Below are 16,670 nucleotides of genomic sequence, written 5' to 3'. Positions count from 1 at the left end.
TTGTGGATTCTCTCTCTGACCCTCCCCCTATTCATGCTCTCTCTCTCTCTCTCTCAAATAAATAAAATATTGACTTGGGAGTAGGACATTATATACATTTGGGAACCTTTTATTGTTACGTGAATAAAGTGACAGGCTTATTCTTAAGATCTGTACCTACGAGATATGCTTTTGAAGTAAGCATCTAAGAAAGTAAAATATATGACCACTCTATCCGGGAATAAATTTTAAAATATTATCTATCTATCAACCACCTTTGGCAGACACTAATTGCACCTACCTTAATTATGTACTCCTTTCTTCCCCCAATTTTTCCCAGGCATATGGTCATCTGGAATAAAAGCTGTATTTTCATCCTTCCTCGCATCCTTCTCCCTCACGGGGGACCGTGACTAAGTCTTGGCCAAGAAAATTAAGTGAGGGTGCGACCTTCTCATTCACTGCCCTCTGCCTTGCTGGTTAGTGTTGACGTGAGGGAAAGACTTTGAACAGCAATCTTGGAATGTGAGAGAGAAGCCAAGTGCTGAGGTTGCTAGAGCACCACAGCAGCCTTGTGATACTTACCTCTGAAACCCTGTTAAGTGAGGGGGAAAAAACCTTTCTTTTTTTAAAGCCACTCGTATTTGGGGTTTTAGTTTTATGCTGCTGTAGTAACCTTAACCAATACACATTGTGGCTGTTGGCATATTACTCCTTTATTAGAAATTGTAAATGAGAAATTATTTCGACACCTGAAGACCAAACTATAACAGATGATTCCATTGGTTCAAGATTTTGAGACATTCTAGAAAGAGTTTTCTGTAAAGTATATCCTTTCCGTGGCATGGCAACATCATTCTTCTTTAAAAAAGTTACTGGACAGACATCGTTTCCACCATCACCTATATAAACAATTCGTGTATAATTCACTCCCTGTTGTAACTGTTTATCTACAAATTCTACCAAAACTACATTTTTGCAAAGATTTTTGGGGCACCTGTTGCAAGAATGGACATGGTAACTTTCCACAGTGAGATGACCATTGCTATCAAAAGCTGCCGGATTTGTAAACACTTTATCAAACACATCATGAAAACTGGTAGCTTCTAAAACCCAATCTATGAAGACTGAATTTGAATCTGAAATAATGATGCAGTCAAATTTATCCTTGTTCTTTCTTATAAAGTTCAAAAGCTCCACCATCCCTAGAGTGAAAGGCATTGATGTCACTGCTCTTTTCATTTCATCTTCTCTTACACCTTCATCTCCCAAATACTTAAAGACTCTGCCCATAAATTCTGTCCAAAATCCTTTTTCATAAGAATCTTGTAGTTCAATAGGAAGCTTTTTCTCTGGAGCACACTGTACAATCCAGGTGTCACTATTATCATCTATGATTGTATTGTCAAAGTCAAAAACGAGCAAAATTTTCATGGTTCCAAAAGCAAATGTGGGTTACCCTGAAAAACAAGAAATATTGTTTCCTAAACATACTGTTTTACATATCTAGCTATTACACTTATTTAACAAACATTACTGAATGTTAATCTGCTAAAACAAAGGGTTAATATTAAAAAAAAAGTCAAATGATTAAGCATTTAAGGCTACCACTTAAGCATTTTTTTTCTTAAGAAGCAAAGTTCATATTTGAGTACTTCAAGTAAATGGAAACAAAATATCTAAAAGGACATTCACAGTATTATTGTGTTCTGGAGGGTATGATTCTTTGACGCTCAGAATTAAACTACAGAGTAAGCCAATGAGAGGAGTAATGAAATAATTATTCTCTTACAGCCTAATTTAGAAAAATTATAAAAAAGACAGAGAAAAGTAGGCTAATCACTCTTATTGTCCTTAAATTATCAATCATAAATTTATTAGTTTAAAATATTTACAATAATCCACATATTAAATAACAACTCACATATAATATAAATCCTCTGTATACTATCCTAAATTCTGACCGAATTTTAACACCATGACATCTTGCAAAATTTGAATAACTTTCCTAAAAAAGGCATTTAGCTTGAAATCAGTAATGCCAGTGTTATAACTAAATGGTTGCTTGATGTTGTACTTGAAATCCTAAACAAATTAAAGCTGGGAGTCAATTCCATTCTTCTAAACTAGAAGTAACTTTTGTTAACAATTTTCACATTTATTTATATTTTCCTTAGACAGTTTAGCTCTGGAGTACCAAATAATCTGGGAATGTGTGAAAAATCTCATTGCTTATGATATGACGATTACTTACTTCTTAGTTTTTATTAAATGATAATGAAGATCATTAATTATAAATCTTGAGAAAAGGAAAAACTAAACTGGTCAACAGATGGTATGGATAAAAATTATGTAAAAAAAAAGGGCACCTGGGTGGCTCAGTGGGTTAAGCCTCTGCCTTCAGCTCGGGTCATGATATCAGGGTCCTGGGATCGAGCCCCATATCGGGCTTCCTGCCCAGCGAGGAGCCTGCTTTCCCCCTCTCTCTGTCTGCCTCTCTTCCTAATTGTAATCCCTCCTGCTGCCAAATAGATAAATATATTTTTTTAAAAATTATGTAAAAAAAGACAGTTATAAAGAATACCCATGAGAAGCTACAATTACTGCATATAAACAACAAAAAAAATCTTTTTTTAAAGAGTAACTAATACTTTTAAGGATATCACAATACACTAGGCTAAGAACTTTACATTCTCATCATCTACTTAACTTCATAACCCTATTAAGTAGAAATTATTATCCTCATCTTAAAGATATATAAACTGAAGATTAAATATTTGTTAAGTTGATTAAATTTTAGTTAAGTGGAAGAGCTGAAATTTGGACTCAGGTCCAGACTCCAAAATTCATGCTTAAAGTACAGTACTCTAGTGGCTAAGAAATAGAATAAAGATTATTAATTAGTTTATTTTTTTAAGTTTATTTATTTTTTTGTAATCTCTACATCCAACATGGGGCTCAAACTTACAATTCCAAGATCAAGAGTCACATCGTCCTCCAAATGATGGAGCCAGGTGCCCCACTTATTAATCAGTTTAAAAATAAATATTAGGTGGTCATTTTGACAAAAAGATGTTTAATACATGAAAACATTCATTAGTCCCGAAGTACACACTAACCATAATACCACATCTGTGAACTACTTATAACCATTCTGAAGTTTTAACAAGAAATCCTAAAAAGAAAAGTGAAGAACCTCACCAATATGAAAAAGAAGAGATCAATTAAAAATGGAGAACATGGCATTTAACCACATATAGTCTCTGGTTTATCCATTAGGTGAATAGATATCTAGTAGGTAAAACTGAGAATAGAGTTTACAGACTCATATAAGAGTGAGTATTCTATGTCTCTCAATTTAGAATATCTGGAGAATAACTAACCCTGAAGGGTATCTCTTGTTGTGTGAATTTAGACAGTATGTAATACTCTGATACTCTGGATCCTTGTATCTCTAAATATCTAATCCAGGTGTCTATGGCTGACTCCTAGAGATTTAAGTGCAGAATTCACTGTCATGGAAACAATGTAACATATAGGAATAAGGCATAGTTGACAAATACATTAGCACTACACTCTAGGCACACTTTAAATTAAACACAGTTTTCAGGCATTCTGAACTTTATACATAATTTTTTTAAAATTTTCAAATGTAATTCATTGGTTGAAAACTGTCTCAAGCCTAGATTTAATGAGCCACAAGTTATCCAAATTCCTGAACTATTAACCTCAAAATAATAAGATATATCATAAGCCTGAAGTTAACATAGTTCTGCAATGGACTATTAATTTCTATCTAAAAGTGTACTTTTCTTAATTTTAATTTTAAGTATAATTTTAGATCATTTTCTATTAGTTTTTTTGTCACCACTCAACATAAACCTTTATTAAAAAATACTTACCCAACTTAGTATTTCCAAGACAATTATTTTTACTTCAGAATAGGGTTTAAGTTAAACAGTCATGACAATCTTCAGTTTTAAACACCAGCCAGTTTCTAACCAACATTACTCCTACTCTATATGCAGGGAACAAAGTCTTCTGGTTTGGAGCAAAGAAACGGAGACGTCTTAACTCCTAAAATTAATAAAAGCATTTAAGGTATTTTTTTAAATTTATGTTTTCTAATTATGTTGTTTTCTCTCACATCAGAGAGGCACATGTTGGCAATAGGAGAAACAAAATCTTGATTAAACAAAGGTCTTAATTATAAAACAGGGAATGTTATATGAATCTACATTTTTATCCATGGGATAAAATCACAAGCGTTAGGCTGATGATGCTGAGATTTCCAGATTCCATTTTCTTCTTTTTCTTGTTAAATAATACACAAGTACTACATTCTGTTGTCCATAAACTTTCAAAGATTAGTGCTATATATATTTTTAAAAGTCTTCAAAACCCAAGGATGTGCACAAAAATTAGTGGTAAGAATGTGAATCTATTTTAACCCAATTTGTTAAAATTCCAAAAGCAGTTATTAACTATTCTCTCCAAAAGCATGAGCAGTATACATTTGGTATCTCTGCAATGTTTCCTGCATTAACAATAGCCTAAGTGTTTTTAACAACACTGAAAATTTGAAACTACATAGACATCCAAGGATTGGGGACTGGTTAAATAAGATAATGTATATGATAACCAGATAATGAATATTTATGTAGCCAATAAAAGCTAAGATGTTTAGTACAAATTAAGTCACTAAATAGTGTGTACAGTATAATCTCATTTTGGTTTTAAAAAGATGTCTATGTTTACAGTGACAAGATCATGGGTGCTTCAATTGCAGTGCATTCTTCTTCTACACTGATTTTGTAATAATTTTTCCCCAGAATAAACTCTGTTTCAGATCAAAATGCAAATGCTACCTTAATTTCACAACAAAATAAAGCACAGAGGTGGAGTCAATAACTAACTCTAGATAGACTTAGCTGTAAACATCCATGGGTTCGGTGAACCAGGTGTAGGAAGTTGAATGATACCGGACTATCATGTTAAACTGGCAAATTGTTGACACTGAATTTTATGATTCAATACTTTCTGTAACCTATTTAGTTAAAATTCCAGAGAATTTTTGTTAGGAGGTAATTCTTCATGGGTCTCTACTGGCTCTACATGCCTTACAAGAAGACATTCACTGCTCTATGCTCTCGCCTATTGTCTCAAAAATGTATGTAGAGTGAAAAGTCTTGAAAGGCATGTTTATTGTTCAGTATAATAAATATGGTTCCCTAAGCTCAGGGTTCCTGTCCTGTAAGGCAACACACTCCACTTGCAGGTGACTTCTGGGCCGCTTTGCATCACCCTGTGGGACTTGGAGCAAAACTGCTCATAGTCAGTCTACTGTTAATGCTGTATGTAGGTAATCCATCTCTGCCTAGGAGTCTGTGTCTTCTACAGAACCGTGGCAGGCTAAGTTGTTAGCCTGCAAGTGGGATAAAAATCTCTGACCCTTCCCAGCTTTTGACATTTTTACAACCATGCTTTCAAAAAACAAACAAACAAACAAACAAAACCATCAATACTATATGTGCAAAAGCTAATTTCTGTCAACAAGTACTTTATTAATCCTTTCATACTTACCAGCATTATTACGGTGGAACATCTGATAGAAAACCTAAAGAAAAACAGTACAACTACGTGTTAGAACTCTAGTGATTAAAAATTTTACCTCCTTTCGTTTTGAGGGACTCTAGTTTGATGCCTCATGTGTAGGTGTCCTAGCCGACTAGCTTATAATGAAATCATTTGTACTTCGATGTGTCAGAAAAGGATCTTCTGAAACCTAGCCTGCATCCACTCTCAACAGTTTTTTGCGTCCTTCGTGGTCTGACTAGTCCCACAGATACATTCAGTTTTACTATATTTACCGAGCAAATTAAAATGTCTTAAAGGTCCTAACATGAATGTTCTGGGACGATATCCAAGTTTTAACATTTCTCTTTTTAAAAAAATATATAAGCTTCATCTAACCTGGCTCATGGCTTAGAAACCTAAGTATTTAAAAACAGATTTTCTGTCCATGATTCTCTGGGTATCTATGGAAGGGAGGCCTCTGCCCTCCACCTTCCACCCGAGGAGGTCTGTAGGCCAAGCACACCAAGCCCAGGCCTCGTTCTCCCACACACCTGCAGGGTCCGCACTGAACGTAGGCGCAGGCACCTTGCTGGGGTCATCCCCTGTGAGGAGCGCGCTGGATGAGGATGGGAGCGCCGGGCCGGGTCCCCAGGGCTCCTCACTGACCCAGACCAGGTGCCAGCAGCAGCCTTGCCTCCGCGCCGCTCCCGCGGACTCTGCCCTCCGACCTCGTTCCTGTGCCTGTCAGTGAGGGTAACCCAACAGGCACGCTGGGCCTCGACTTCTCGCGCAGGCGCAGTCCCTGTTTCCCAGCCCAATGGCCCGAGGCAGCGCGCTCGCAGGTCCGCCGTCACTTCCGGCGGCGTTGCTAAGCAACTGTGCAGTTTGGCAAACATTCGGCCGGCTGGAGTGCTACTCGCCCAGCATCGGAATCGCCTTTCCAAGTCACAAAGCGCCAAAGGCACCTACCTCGTTAGAGATGCTGGTGCGGTTTGGAAGGCGCTGTGGACGGGCGAAGGAAGATACAGGTGAGGTAAACAGGCCTACCTAGGCACAGGGATTGTTTCTGGCCTCCAGGCATAGGGTAAGGGTGGCAAATGAAAGTATTGGTTACTTTTTGAAAAGGGCTCAACCAACTCGAAAGCATCCCCACAGGGCATCATTGGGCTCTGTGTAAATGGACGGTTTTGCCTTCAGATGAATAGGTGGGTGGGAAAAGCTTACACAAATAGAAGCGGAGAAGAGGTAAGTCATAGATTCCCAGTTGACCGTCTGGTCTGATCCTCAAACAGTGCAGTAGCAGCTCCAAGAGCCTGGTGTTTGCTGAATTCCCTTAAGCTTTTGTTACTCACTGAGTGAATTGGAATATCTTTTGGAAATATCAGTGACCTCATTAGAGTCTTGGCTGTGCTGTGAACCTACTGAGTGCTCTTAGCAAAGTCTCTAATGGCAATGTCTCGAGTTCCTCATCTCTAGAGTGAAGAAGTATAAAAAATAATTCTACTTAGATAGTGTAATCTAGATGACCTGTTATAAAAAATCTGATTTTTGAATAGAAGTAGCCTAGGGGGACATCTAAAGAACTCTTTAGCAATTCCAATGATTTTATTTTCTTAAGCCTAAATTCCCAATTAATGTTGTCATGGTGACCACTTGAACCTTGGGAATTTGGACTTTTCTTCATGTCATTGCCTGAACTTCTGTAGCAGTAGCGCCTCTTTATGCCAGATGTAGAGTGAGGGCCAGCCATTAACTCACCAGTGGACACTAATGGGTATTTCTGCAGTGAAGGACCATGAAGTAGCAGCAGAAGGTCCTGACTGGTTGGAGAGAGAAAGTACCCATATGACATGTATTGAAAAAACACAATTAGTCTCACATACTCACTGTCTCATATACAAAGTACTACAGTAAAAGTACTTTGATTTATCTGATAGATGTTAAATAATGTTTTGTGTCATTCAGTCCAAAAGTTACCATCCGAGGGGTACCTGACTGGCTCAGTCGGTAGAGCATGTGACTCTTGATCTCCAGGTCGTGAGTGTGAACGGCATGTTGGGTGTGGAGATTACAAATAAGTGAACAAAAAAAGTTACTATCTGAGCCTTACTACTAAATTATAATCTCCATCTAGAAGAGGGTGAAGTAGGAGAGGGGCTCAGGTATGTAGATAGCTATCTGTAAAACGATTATCTAAAGATTTAGTGGGGTGACATCAGCCAGTAAAATGATTATCTAAAGATTTAGTGGGCTGACATCAGCCAGAAATCCATTTTGGAGATAACAATCTCCAAAAGTCCTTCTCTTTATTAAATGAAAAAGAACACTGACCAAAAACAAAAACAAAAAACAAAAACAAAAACCTGTCAGAGCCAACATTCTTTTGAGAACTCAGGAAATTAACCAAAGGCTTGCAATAACTGGGAAGTGTTTATCAGGAAAAATAGCTAAATCTTGGTAACAACAGTATGTTTTTTGCCATTTTAACTTGCTCTAATCCCATATTTTTCTCCTAGCCCCATGGAGGTCTAGAAAACCATTGCTACCACAGTGAAATCCAGTGGCTTAGTAATATGGGGGGGGGGGGGGCGGAACAGGATTGGATCCTTTCCAAATCTCCCTTTTTAAGATAACTGTTATTTGACCTGTCTCACAGTTCCCTGGAAAATCCCACTCACAAGGCTTGACTTTATTTGACCTGACTCCGAGTTCACTGGGTATACTTGTTAAAATGATCAGTAGCAATTTTTTTTTAACATCACAGCTCTCTGATATAGTGGTAACTGTTGGTACAAACAACAAACTAACCAAAAAACTTAAGAAGAATACCTGGGAAATGAGATGTCCATAGGGGGCTGAAGATCCTACTTATTCCTGGGAATCCATAAGGACAAATGCATGCATAGTGCTGTGCACATGCCCAAGAAATACCTGAGAATGAAGCTTTCACCTCTGGCTGAATTTGAGGCTCTATGCAAGAAAAAGTAAAGGCTAACACAGAGTTGTAAACTATCTGCCTGAGCATTGAAGTCATGCTGCACCACTCACAGAACATTTCTTAGCTAAGTCTGGGAAACTTATTTAAGGAAATAAAATTTAATTTAAGGAAACTCTGTCCAGTTATTAGCTGACAACTAAACTAACCAAGCTGAAATTCCAATAGCCACATACAATAAAGAATACAGACTTTACAGGTTTAGTTCCGGAAAAGCACTAAACAAACCACAACAGCAAAAACAGAGCAAAAAAATATTGCTGTGTGAGGGGAATCTAACATCTAGACTTACCATATATTGTTTAAAATGACAAGGCATGCAAAGAAATAAGAAATTATGTCCCAAACAGGAAAAAAAGTTTTAATAGGAATTGTTCCTGAGGAAGCCAGGTGTTAGACTTCTAAGCAATATTCTTGTGTAGATTTATAGCTATTATAAATATGTTCAAAGAACTAAATGTCAGAGAAACTGCAGGAAAATATTAAGAATGCTGTCTCACAAAATAGACCATATCAATAAAGAGATAGAAATTATAAACAGAAACCAAGTAGAAATTTTCAAGTTGAAAAGCACAATGGTTTAAATGAAAAATTCACTACAGGATATCAATAGCAGGTGACTGTGGAGAAGAAAAATTCTATGAACTTGAACATATTTGATTGAGGTTGTTCAGTCTAAGAAATAGGAAAAAAAAGAATGAATAAAAATGAGCAGATCCTCAGAGAAAGTAGGACACAAACAAGTATACCAACATGCGTGCAATTTGAGTCTTAGAAGGAGAAGAGAGAAAAGGGTAGAAGAAAACATTCGAAGAAATAATGATTGTAGACTTCATAAATTTGATGAAAAACATTACATATAGAAGAGCTCATTGTGGGGCGCCTGGGTGGCTCAGTGGGTTAAGCCGCTGCCTTCGGCTCGGGTCATGATCTCAGGGTCCTGGGATCGAGCCCCGCATCGGGCTCTCTGCTCGGCGGGGAGCCTGCTTCCTCCTCTCTCTCTGCCTGCCTCTCTGCCTACTTGTGATCTCTCTGTCAAATAAATAAAAATAAAAATCTTTAAAAAAAAAAAAAAAAAGAAGAGCTCATTGTCTGAATAGAATAAATTAAAACAGATCCAGAACCAGACATAGCTTGATGAAACTGTCAAAAGACAAAAGCAAGGGCGCCTGGGTGGCTCAGTGGGTTAAAGCATCTGCCTTCGGCTCAGGTCATGATCTCAGGGTCCTGGGATCGAGTCCCGCATCGGGCTCTCTGCTCCGCGGGGAGCCTGCTTCCTCCTCTCTCTCTGCCTGCCTCTCTGCCTCCTTGTGATTTCTGTCTGTCAAATAAATAAATAAATCTTAAAAAAAAAAATTAAAAAAAAAAAGACAAAAGCAATAGCAGAATATATGTTCCTTTCAAATGCCCATAGAACATTCTTCAGGATAGACCATATGACAGGTTATAAAACAAGTCTTTATACATTTAAAAGGATAGAAATAATACAAAATATATTATCCAAACACAGTGGAATGACTTAGAAATCAATAATAGAAATTTGGGGAATTCACAAGTATGAAGAAATTAAATGCTTTTAGGTTTTAAAAAATGGGTCAAAGAAGAAACCATGCAAATCAAAACCAAAATAAATGGTGGCTGTATGATGACTAACATAACATAATTAAAAAATGGTGGTTGTTAGAATGGCTATTATCAAAAAGATAAGAAATAACAAATGTTGGTGAGGATGTGGAGAAAAGGGAAGCCTTGTGCACTCTTGTTGAAAATGTAAATTAGTGCAGACACTATTGAAAACAGTATGCAGGTTCCTCAAAAATTACAAATAGAATTACCATAGGATCCAGAAGTTCCACTTCTGGGTAGTTATCCAAAGAAAATGAGGACACTAATTCAGAGAGATATCTGCACCCCCATGTTCACTGCAATATTATTTACATATGTTAGAATATGGAAACAACCTTAAGTGTCTATTAATGGGTGAATAGGTAAAGAAAATACGGTTTATATGTACAAGAGAATATTATTTAGACCCAGAAAAGAAGAAAATCTTGCCATTGCAATAACATGGACTTTGAGGGGAATAAGTCGGACAGAGAAAGACAAATACTGTATGATGTCATTTATATATGTGGAATATAACAAACAAACAAAAAACTCCACAAAACCTTCCCAAAAACCAGACTCATAGAGAACAGACTGGTGGTTGCCAGAGGCAGGAGATGGGCAGTGGGAGAAATGGTGAAGGAGGTCAAAAGGTACAAACTTGAAGTTATTATAAAATAATAAGTCCTGGAGATGTAATGTATAGCATTGGGACTATAAATACTATATGGCATAATTGAAACTTGCTAAGACAGTAGATCTTTAAAGTTCTTGTCACAAGAAAAATATCCTAATATGCTTAACAATATGTTAATCAAAAGGTAGATGGTTTAACCTAGTAACCTTTGTTTAGTTAGCCTTTAATTGCAAGTAGCACAAATCAAGTTGAGCCAGTTTAGGCAAAACAAAGGAAATTTGTTACAAGGACGTATTTGTCAGGACTCTGGTTACAAGTGACTAATCAAACTCATGATAGTTAAAACAAAGGGGACTATTTTGGCTCACATAGCTGGGGATTTATTTTTTTTTTAAGATTTTATTTATTTGTTTGACAGACAAATAAATAAAATCTTTAAAAATTTTATTTATTTGTCTCACAAGTAGGCATAGAGACAGGTGGGGAGGTGGGGGGTGGGGGAAGCAGGCTCCCCACTGAGCAGAGAGCGGGATGCAGGCCCCGATTCCAGGACCCTGAGATCATGACCTGAGCTGAAGGCAGAGGCTTAACCCACTGAGCCACCCAGGTGCCCCATATAACTGGGAATTTAGGTATAACTCGATCCAGGACACTATTCTTCCCAGCTTTGCGTAGCTTATTATGCGGGCGGAGACTTGGTATGTGATAGGCAAGATGGTGTACCTATGGTTCTAAACTCACACTTTAGCAACCAATTCCTCAATCCCATCAACCTTAATTCAATCCCCAAGGAGACTCTAATTGATCCTGGCAGCTTTTCTCTCAGTGTCTTTATCTCTTTCTGAAGTCATGTGATTTCTGGCTTCTGCTTTTCTCCCTATGTCTGTTTCGTTCACCTTAAAATAAAAATAGTAAACATAATAGCTAACATATATTGAGAACATACTGTGTGCCACATCCTATTCTAATTTTTTTACATATATAACTTCATTTAATTCTCACATCAACCACATAAAGTAGGCCCTATTAATATCTCCATTTTGCAGTTAAGGAATTTGAGAGTTAAATAATTTTGTCTAGATTTACATAATTCATATGTGGTATGTTCCTTTATGATGCTTTTTAAATCATATATAGAATATCCAACTCAATCATATTTAAAAATAAGGAAATTTATTTGCCCATGTAACAGGAACTCTAGGCTTCAGGTCTGATTGATTTGGCATTATAATGAGACACTCATTGCCCCACATTCCTCCTTTGTTTCTCCTTTGTGGTTCACAGTAATAGCTTCACTGTAAGACTGCTTCCTTTTGTGATCATAGGATGGTTGTCTGTCTGTTCTTTATGTCTCCTTGGTCATATCTAGTTTAAGAGTCACTCTCAGATGTCTCTCCCAGAAGAACAAGAAAGAACCTTTCTAAAAGTCACAGATAAATCTCTTTTCCTTTTGTTTGCTTATTACAGAAATAATTATTGGCAAAGGAGATGCAAGTATTCTTAAACTAATGAGGCCCACCCTGAGACCGTAGTTTTCCAAATTACATTGCTGCTACTCAATTAGGAAGGGATTGAATAGAGTCAATGATGATGTCCACAACTTCTAAAGATGAACATTCCCCCAAATTATCCATTTATAGACTGCTACTTGGTCAGTTTTGAAAAAATGTTTTAATAACAGCCTGTAGGGGGTAGATATTGATCTCAACTTTAAAGATGTTGATACTGAATCTCCAAAAAGTTGAATGACTTATCTCAGTTTACAGAGTAAGGAAATGACCAAGGGAAGACTCAAATCTGTCTTTTGATTCCAAGTTCTTATATATTTTGTGCTTAATCTCAGTGTTCTTAAACTAACAAGAATAAAATTATTTAAAATAATTTCCAGATATCATGACAATATAGAAATGTCTGAGAAAAAACATTTAAACTCTTGAAAGTCTTTAACATTCATTCTTTAAAATTTATTAGAAATAAAGAACTCTGAAGAAGATCAAGCTCTCTATCCACCTCTTCTACCTAGCAAGGTAGATCTCCGGGAGGTTACAATAATTCCACAGAATGAGTGGAAAAGGATTCAAGATAGCCTTGATAGTTTGACAAGAGAAGCAGCATGTCTTCGTGCAGAAAGAAAGGCAAAGAAAGAAATGCATTTCCGATCCCAAGAAGTGGTAAAACATTGGACTAACACATATGCAGTAAGTATTAATCACCCGGGAGTACATATGCACTGAAGACTCACTCTCTTTTCTTAGTACCTTTTTCTATGTTTTTTTTTTAACATGTAAAATACCATAAAAAATACTTTGAAACACATTCTCAACAGCTTTATTTAGGAGAAGTGACACAATAAAGTAGACATATTTAAAGTGTACAATTTGATAAGTTTGGGCATAATTACACACCCCTGAAACCATTATAATTAAGATAATGAACATACTCATAACCCAAAGTTTCCTTGTACTTAGTTTACTGCTTCTCATTCCTCCTTACTCTTTTTTCAGACAACTGATCTGCTTGCTTCCTTCTTTTTTTTTCAAGATTTTATTTTTAAGGGGCGCCTGGGTGGCTCAGTGGGTTAAGCCTCTGCCTTTGGCTCGGGTCATGATCTCAGGGTCCTGGAATCGAGTCCCGCATTGGGCTCTCTGCTCAGCAGTGAGCCTGCTTCCCTCTCTCTCTCTGCCTGCCTCTCTGTCTACTTGTGATCTCTCTCTGTCAAATAAATAAATAAAATCTTTAAAAAAAATTTTATTTTTAAGTAATCTCTACACCCAATGTGGGGGTTGAACTCACAACCCTGATATCAAAAGGCGCATGCTCCTTCGACTAAGCCAGCCAGGCAGCCCTGATCTGCTTTTCTTTTCTTTTCTTTTCTTTTCTTTTCTTTTCTTTTCTTTTCTTTTCTTTTCTTTTCTTTCTTTCTTTCTTTTTTTTTTAAGATTTGTGTATTTATTTGAGAGAGAGAGAGAGAGAGAGCACACCTGTGCAATCAGGAGTCGGGGGAGGGGCAGAGGGAGAGAGAATCTCAAGCAGACACCCGGCTAAGCACAGAGCCGAATGCAGGGCTCCATCTCACTATCCTGAGATCATGACTTGAGCTGAAATCAAGAGTCCATCACTTAACTGACTAAGCCAGCCAGGAGCTCCTGCCCTCAGCTGCTTTCTATTATAAATTTCATTCAATGCAATTGTTTTGAAATTCTTTCATGTTGTTGTGTATATTAATCATTAATTTTTATTGCTGAGTAGTAGTATTCCCTTGTATGGAAGGACCACAGTTTATCTGTTCAATGGTTGATGGTTTTGGCATCAACCAAATGTTGATATATGAGCTGTTTCCAGTTTGGAGCTATTATAAATAAAGCTGCATATGAACCTTCATGTGTAAGTTTATTTGTGGACATACACTTTTACTTCTCTAGGGTAAATATCTGGGTAGAATGGCTGGATAATATGATGGTTGCATATTTAACTTTGTAAGAAACTTTTGAACTGTTTTCAAAAGTAGTTCTAATTTTAAACTCCCATAAGAGTATAAGTGTTCTATTTTCTCCACATTCTTGCCAACTTTCTATGGTCCATCTTTTTAATTATAGACATTCTAATAGGTGTGAAGTAGTTTTAATTTGAATTATAATTTGAATTTGAATTCCTCTGATTATAATGATGCTTAACATCTTTTTATAAACTTATTTTCTATTGTATATCTTTTTTGGTGAAGTGTTTATTGAAATCTTTTGCACATGCTTAAATGGGGTTTGTTTTGGCATGCACGTAGGTGGCTCAGTTAATTGAGCGTTTGACTCTTGGTTTCACCTCAGGTCATGATTTCAGGGTCCTGGGATGAAGACCCGAGTCGGGTTCTGTGCTCACCGCAGAATCTGCTTGAGATTCTCTCTCTCAGTCTGTCTCTCTTTAAAATAAATAATTAAATATTTTTAAAAATAAATGGGGTGGGGCACCTGGGTGGCTCAGTGGGTTAAGCTGCTGCCTTCAGCTCAGGTCATGATCTCAGGGTCCTGGGATAGAGCCCCACATCGGGCTCTCTGCTTGACAGGGAGCCTGCTTCCCTCTCTCTCTCTGTCTCTGCCTGCCTCTCTGTCTACTTGTGATCTCTCTCTGTCAAATAAATAAATAGATAAATCTTAAAAAAAAATAAATGGGGTTTGTTTTCTAATTTTTATTATTAAGTTTAGGGAATTTTAAAAATATATTCTGAATACAGATCCTTTATTAGATATTTGATTCAAAAATATTTTCTCCCAGCTGTGGGAAGGGACACAGAAAGCTTATAGTACCTTGTTTTAGGAATAGTGTTCATGATTTATTCTTTTTTTCTAGAAGAGGGAAAAATGTCACAACTGATATCATGTATTACATATATTACATGTACTATATGTAACATACACATTACATATATATTACATATGTGTGATCGTACATATTTTATAATATATCACATATTATATTACATATATTACTATATATATTACATTACATATTACATATATTACAATATATATTACATATATATGTTACATTCTAAAAAATGCAAAACTACAGGGAAAGAAAACAGATCTGTGGTTGCCAGGGATTGCAGATGTGGGGAGTGGTTGGTATACCAGGGCATGAGCTCCATGAGGATGGAACTGTTCTATAAGTGACTATACATTTGTAAAACTATACAAGGGGGTATGTAAATTGTGCTCCTAAAAACTTGATTTTAAAGAAGTCCCTGATCCATAAAGGGATGGGGGAGTAGAATATACCATATAAATAAACAGAAGTAACACACTGCTTTGTATCTCCATGGATGTTAACGAATAAGAAGAAATATAGTAAATGTGGTAGAAATGTAGTAGTAAAAACTGTTTTATAGGCACAGAGATTGACAAAATAATAGACCAGAAGAGAGAGCCCAGAAAAACTCACATGTTATATATGGGAACTTGACATATGACAGAAATGTCAGTCAAGTCAGAAGGGAAAGGATTGGGTATTCCATAACTGAGATAATTGGCATATGGAAAGATGAAATTATATCCTTATGGTATAGAATATCCAAAAATGAATTTCAGCTGGATGAAAAACCCAGATGTGAAAAGTAAAACAGTAAAAATTTAAAATAAATCATAGACTATCTTCAGGATTTTAGGGTAAAGTAAGGTTGTCTTAAGACATATGAAGTATGACCCATAGAGGAGAAGAAAGACTTCATCTGACATGACACATTGGATAGACTCCTCATAGATGTAGAAGAGCATGTAAATATGCTACTGTTGATTTTTTAAAGGAATAAAAATAGTAATATATATATTTATATAAATATGGAAAGGAACTTCGGAAGCAAATATAAGAAACTAATAATAGTGGTTATCTTAGAGATTGCTGGTGGAAGCTAGGATTAGAGGGAGAACTTCACTGTATATCTTTACAATATTTTGGGGTTTTGAACCATGTAAACATGTTACCTACCAAAAAAATTCAATTAAAATATTAGCTTATAAGTGTAACATCTTTTTTTATTTATTAATAATATATGCAAATACAATAAAAACTCATAATGAAAGCTCAAATTATTTTGTTATCTGTAATGTTAAATTTTATGAAATTGAGTTGAAAAACGAAAATAGAAGACTGATTTTTTTCTTTTTTTAGGGGATGAAAGAACAGAAACTTGAAGCCAAAAAGAAGCGTGATGAAGAAGTAGAGGCAGAAAGACAAATTCTTGATATAGAGGAGGAAATACACAAACAAGGAGAAAGAAAAAAGGCTATTGAATTTGCAAAGCAATATCAATTGTACCAGACAGAAAGAGTGAAACGCTTTCATGTACTACTTGCATTTTCTTGTATTTCTCTCTATATTTAATGTTAT

The 16,670-nt window shown here is 36.3% G+C and overlaps 3 protein-coding genes across 6 annotated transcripts in view; 1 reads left to right on the top strand and 2 right to left on the bottom strand.

Annotated features, from left to right (window-relative positions):
- Positions 1-647, bottom strand: part of KLHL23 (kelch like family member 23) — a 31,749-nt gene extending 31,102 nt beyond the window's left edge. The window contains exon 1 of the mRNA XM_047722092.1: positions 281-647. The gene's annotated coding sequence lies outside the window, so the exon portion shown is untranslated. The remainder of the gene's footprint in view (positions 1-280) is intronic.
- A 30-nt stretch (positions 648-677) lies between these two features.
- On the bottom strand, positions 678-6,351 carry PHOSPHO2 (phosphatase, orphan 2). 4 transcript variants are annotated; one of them, XM_047722094.1, is made up of 4 exons: positions 6,108-6,350; positions 5,563-5,596; positions 3,882-4,056; positions 678-1,439 (listed from the first exon to the last, which is right to left on the bottom strand). In XM_047722094.1, exon 4 carries the CDS (start codon positions 1,411-1,413, stop codon positions 688-690), a length of 726 nt encoding a protein of 241 aa, XP_047578050.1. In that variant the 5' UTR covers positions 1,414-1,439; positions 3,882-4,056; positions 5,563-5,596; positions 6,108-6,350; the 3' UTR covers positions 678-687. The 4 variants fall into 4 exon arrangements, with proteins under 4 accessions (XP_047578050.1, XP_047578051.1, XP_047578053.1 ...); XM_047722095.1 differs by lacking the exon at positions 3,882-4,056; XM_047722097.1 differs by lacking the exon at positions 3,882-4,056 and having other exon boundaries at positions 6,223-6,340.
- An 81-nt stretch (positions 6,352-6,432) lies between these two features.
- CFAP210 (cilia and flagella associated protein 210) overlaps positions 6,433-16,670 on the top strand; it is a 42,280-nt gene continuing 32,042 nt past the window's right edge. Inside the window, exons 1-3 of the mRNA XM_047722543.1 lie at positions 6,433-6,584; positions 12,765-12,991; positions 16,452-16,625. Coding sequence (XP_047578499.1) covers positions 6,536-6,584; positions 12,765-12,991; positions 16,452-16,625 — 450 coding nt within the window. The 5' untranslated portion in view covers positions 6,433-6,535. The remainder of the gene's footprint in view (positions 6,585-12,764; positions 12,992-16,451; positions 16,626-16,670) is intronic.

Source organism: Lutra lutra, chromosome 3, assembly GCF_902655055.1.
Source record: "Lutra lutra chromosome 3, mLutLut1.2, whole genome shotgun sequence".
NCBI lineage: Eukaryota > Metazoa > Chordata > Mammalia > Carnivora > Mustelidae > Lutra > Lutra lutra.
The sequence above is the reverse complement of the archived record's forward strand: the minus strand, read 5'-3'. Positions and strand labels throughout refer to the sequence as shown.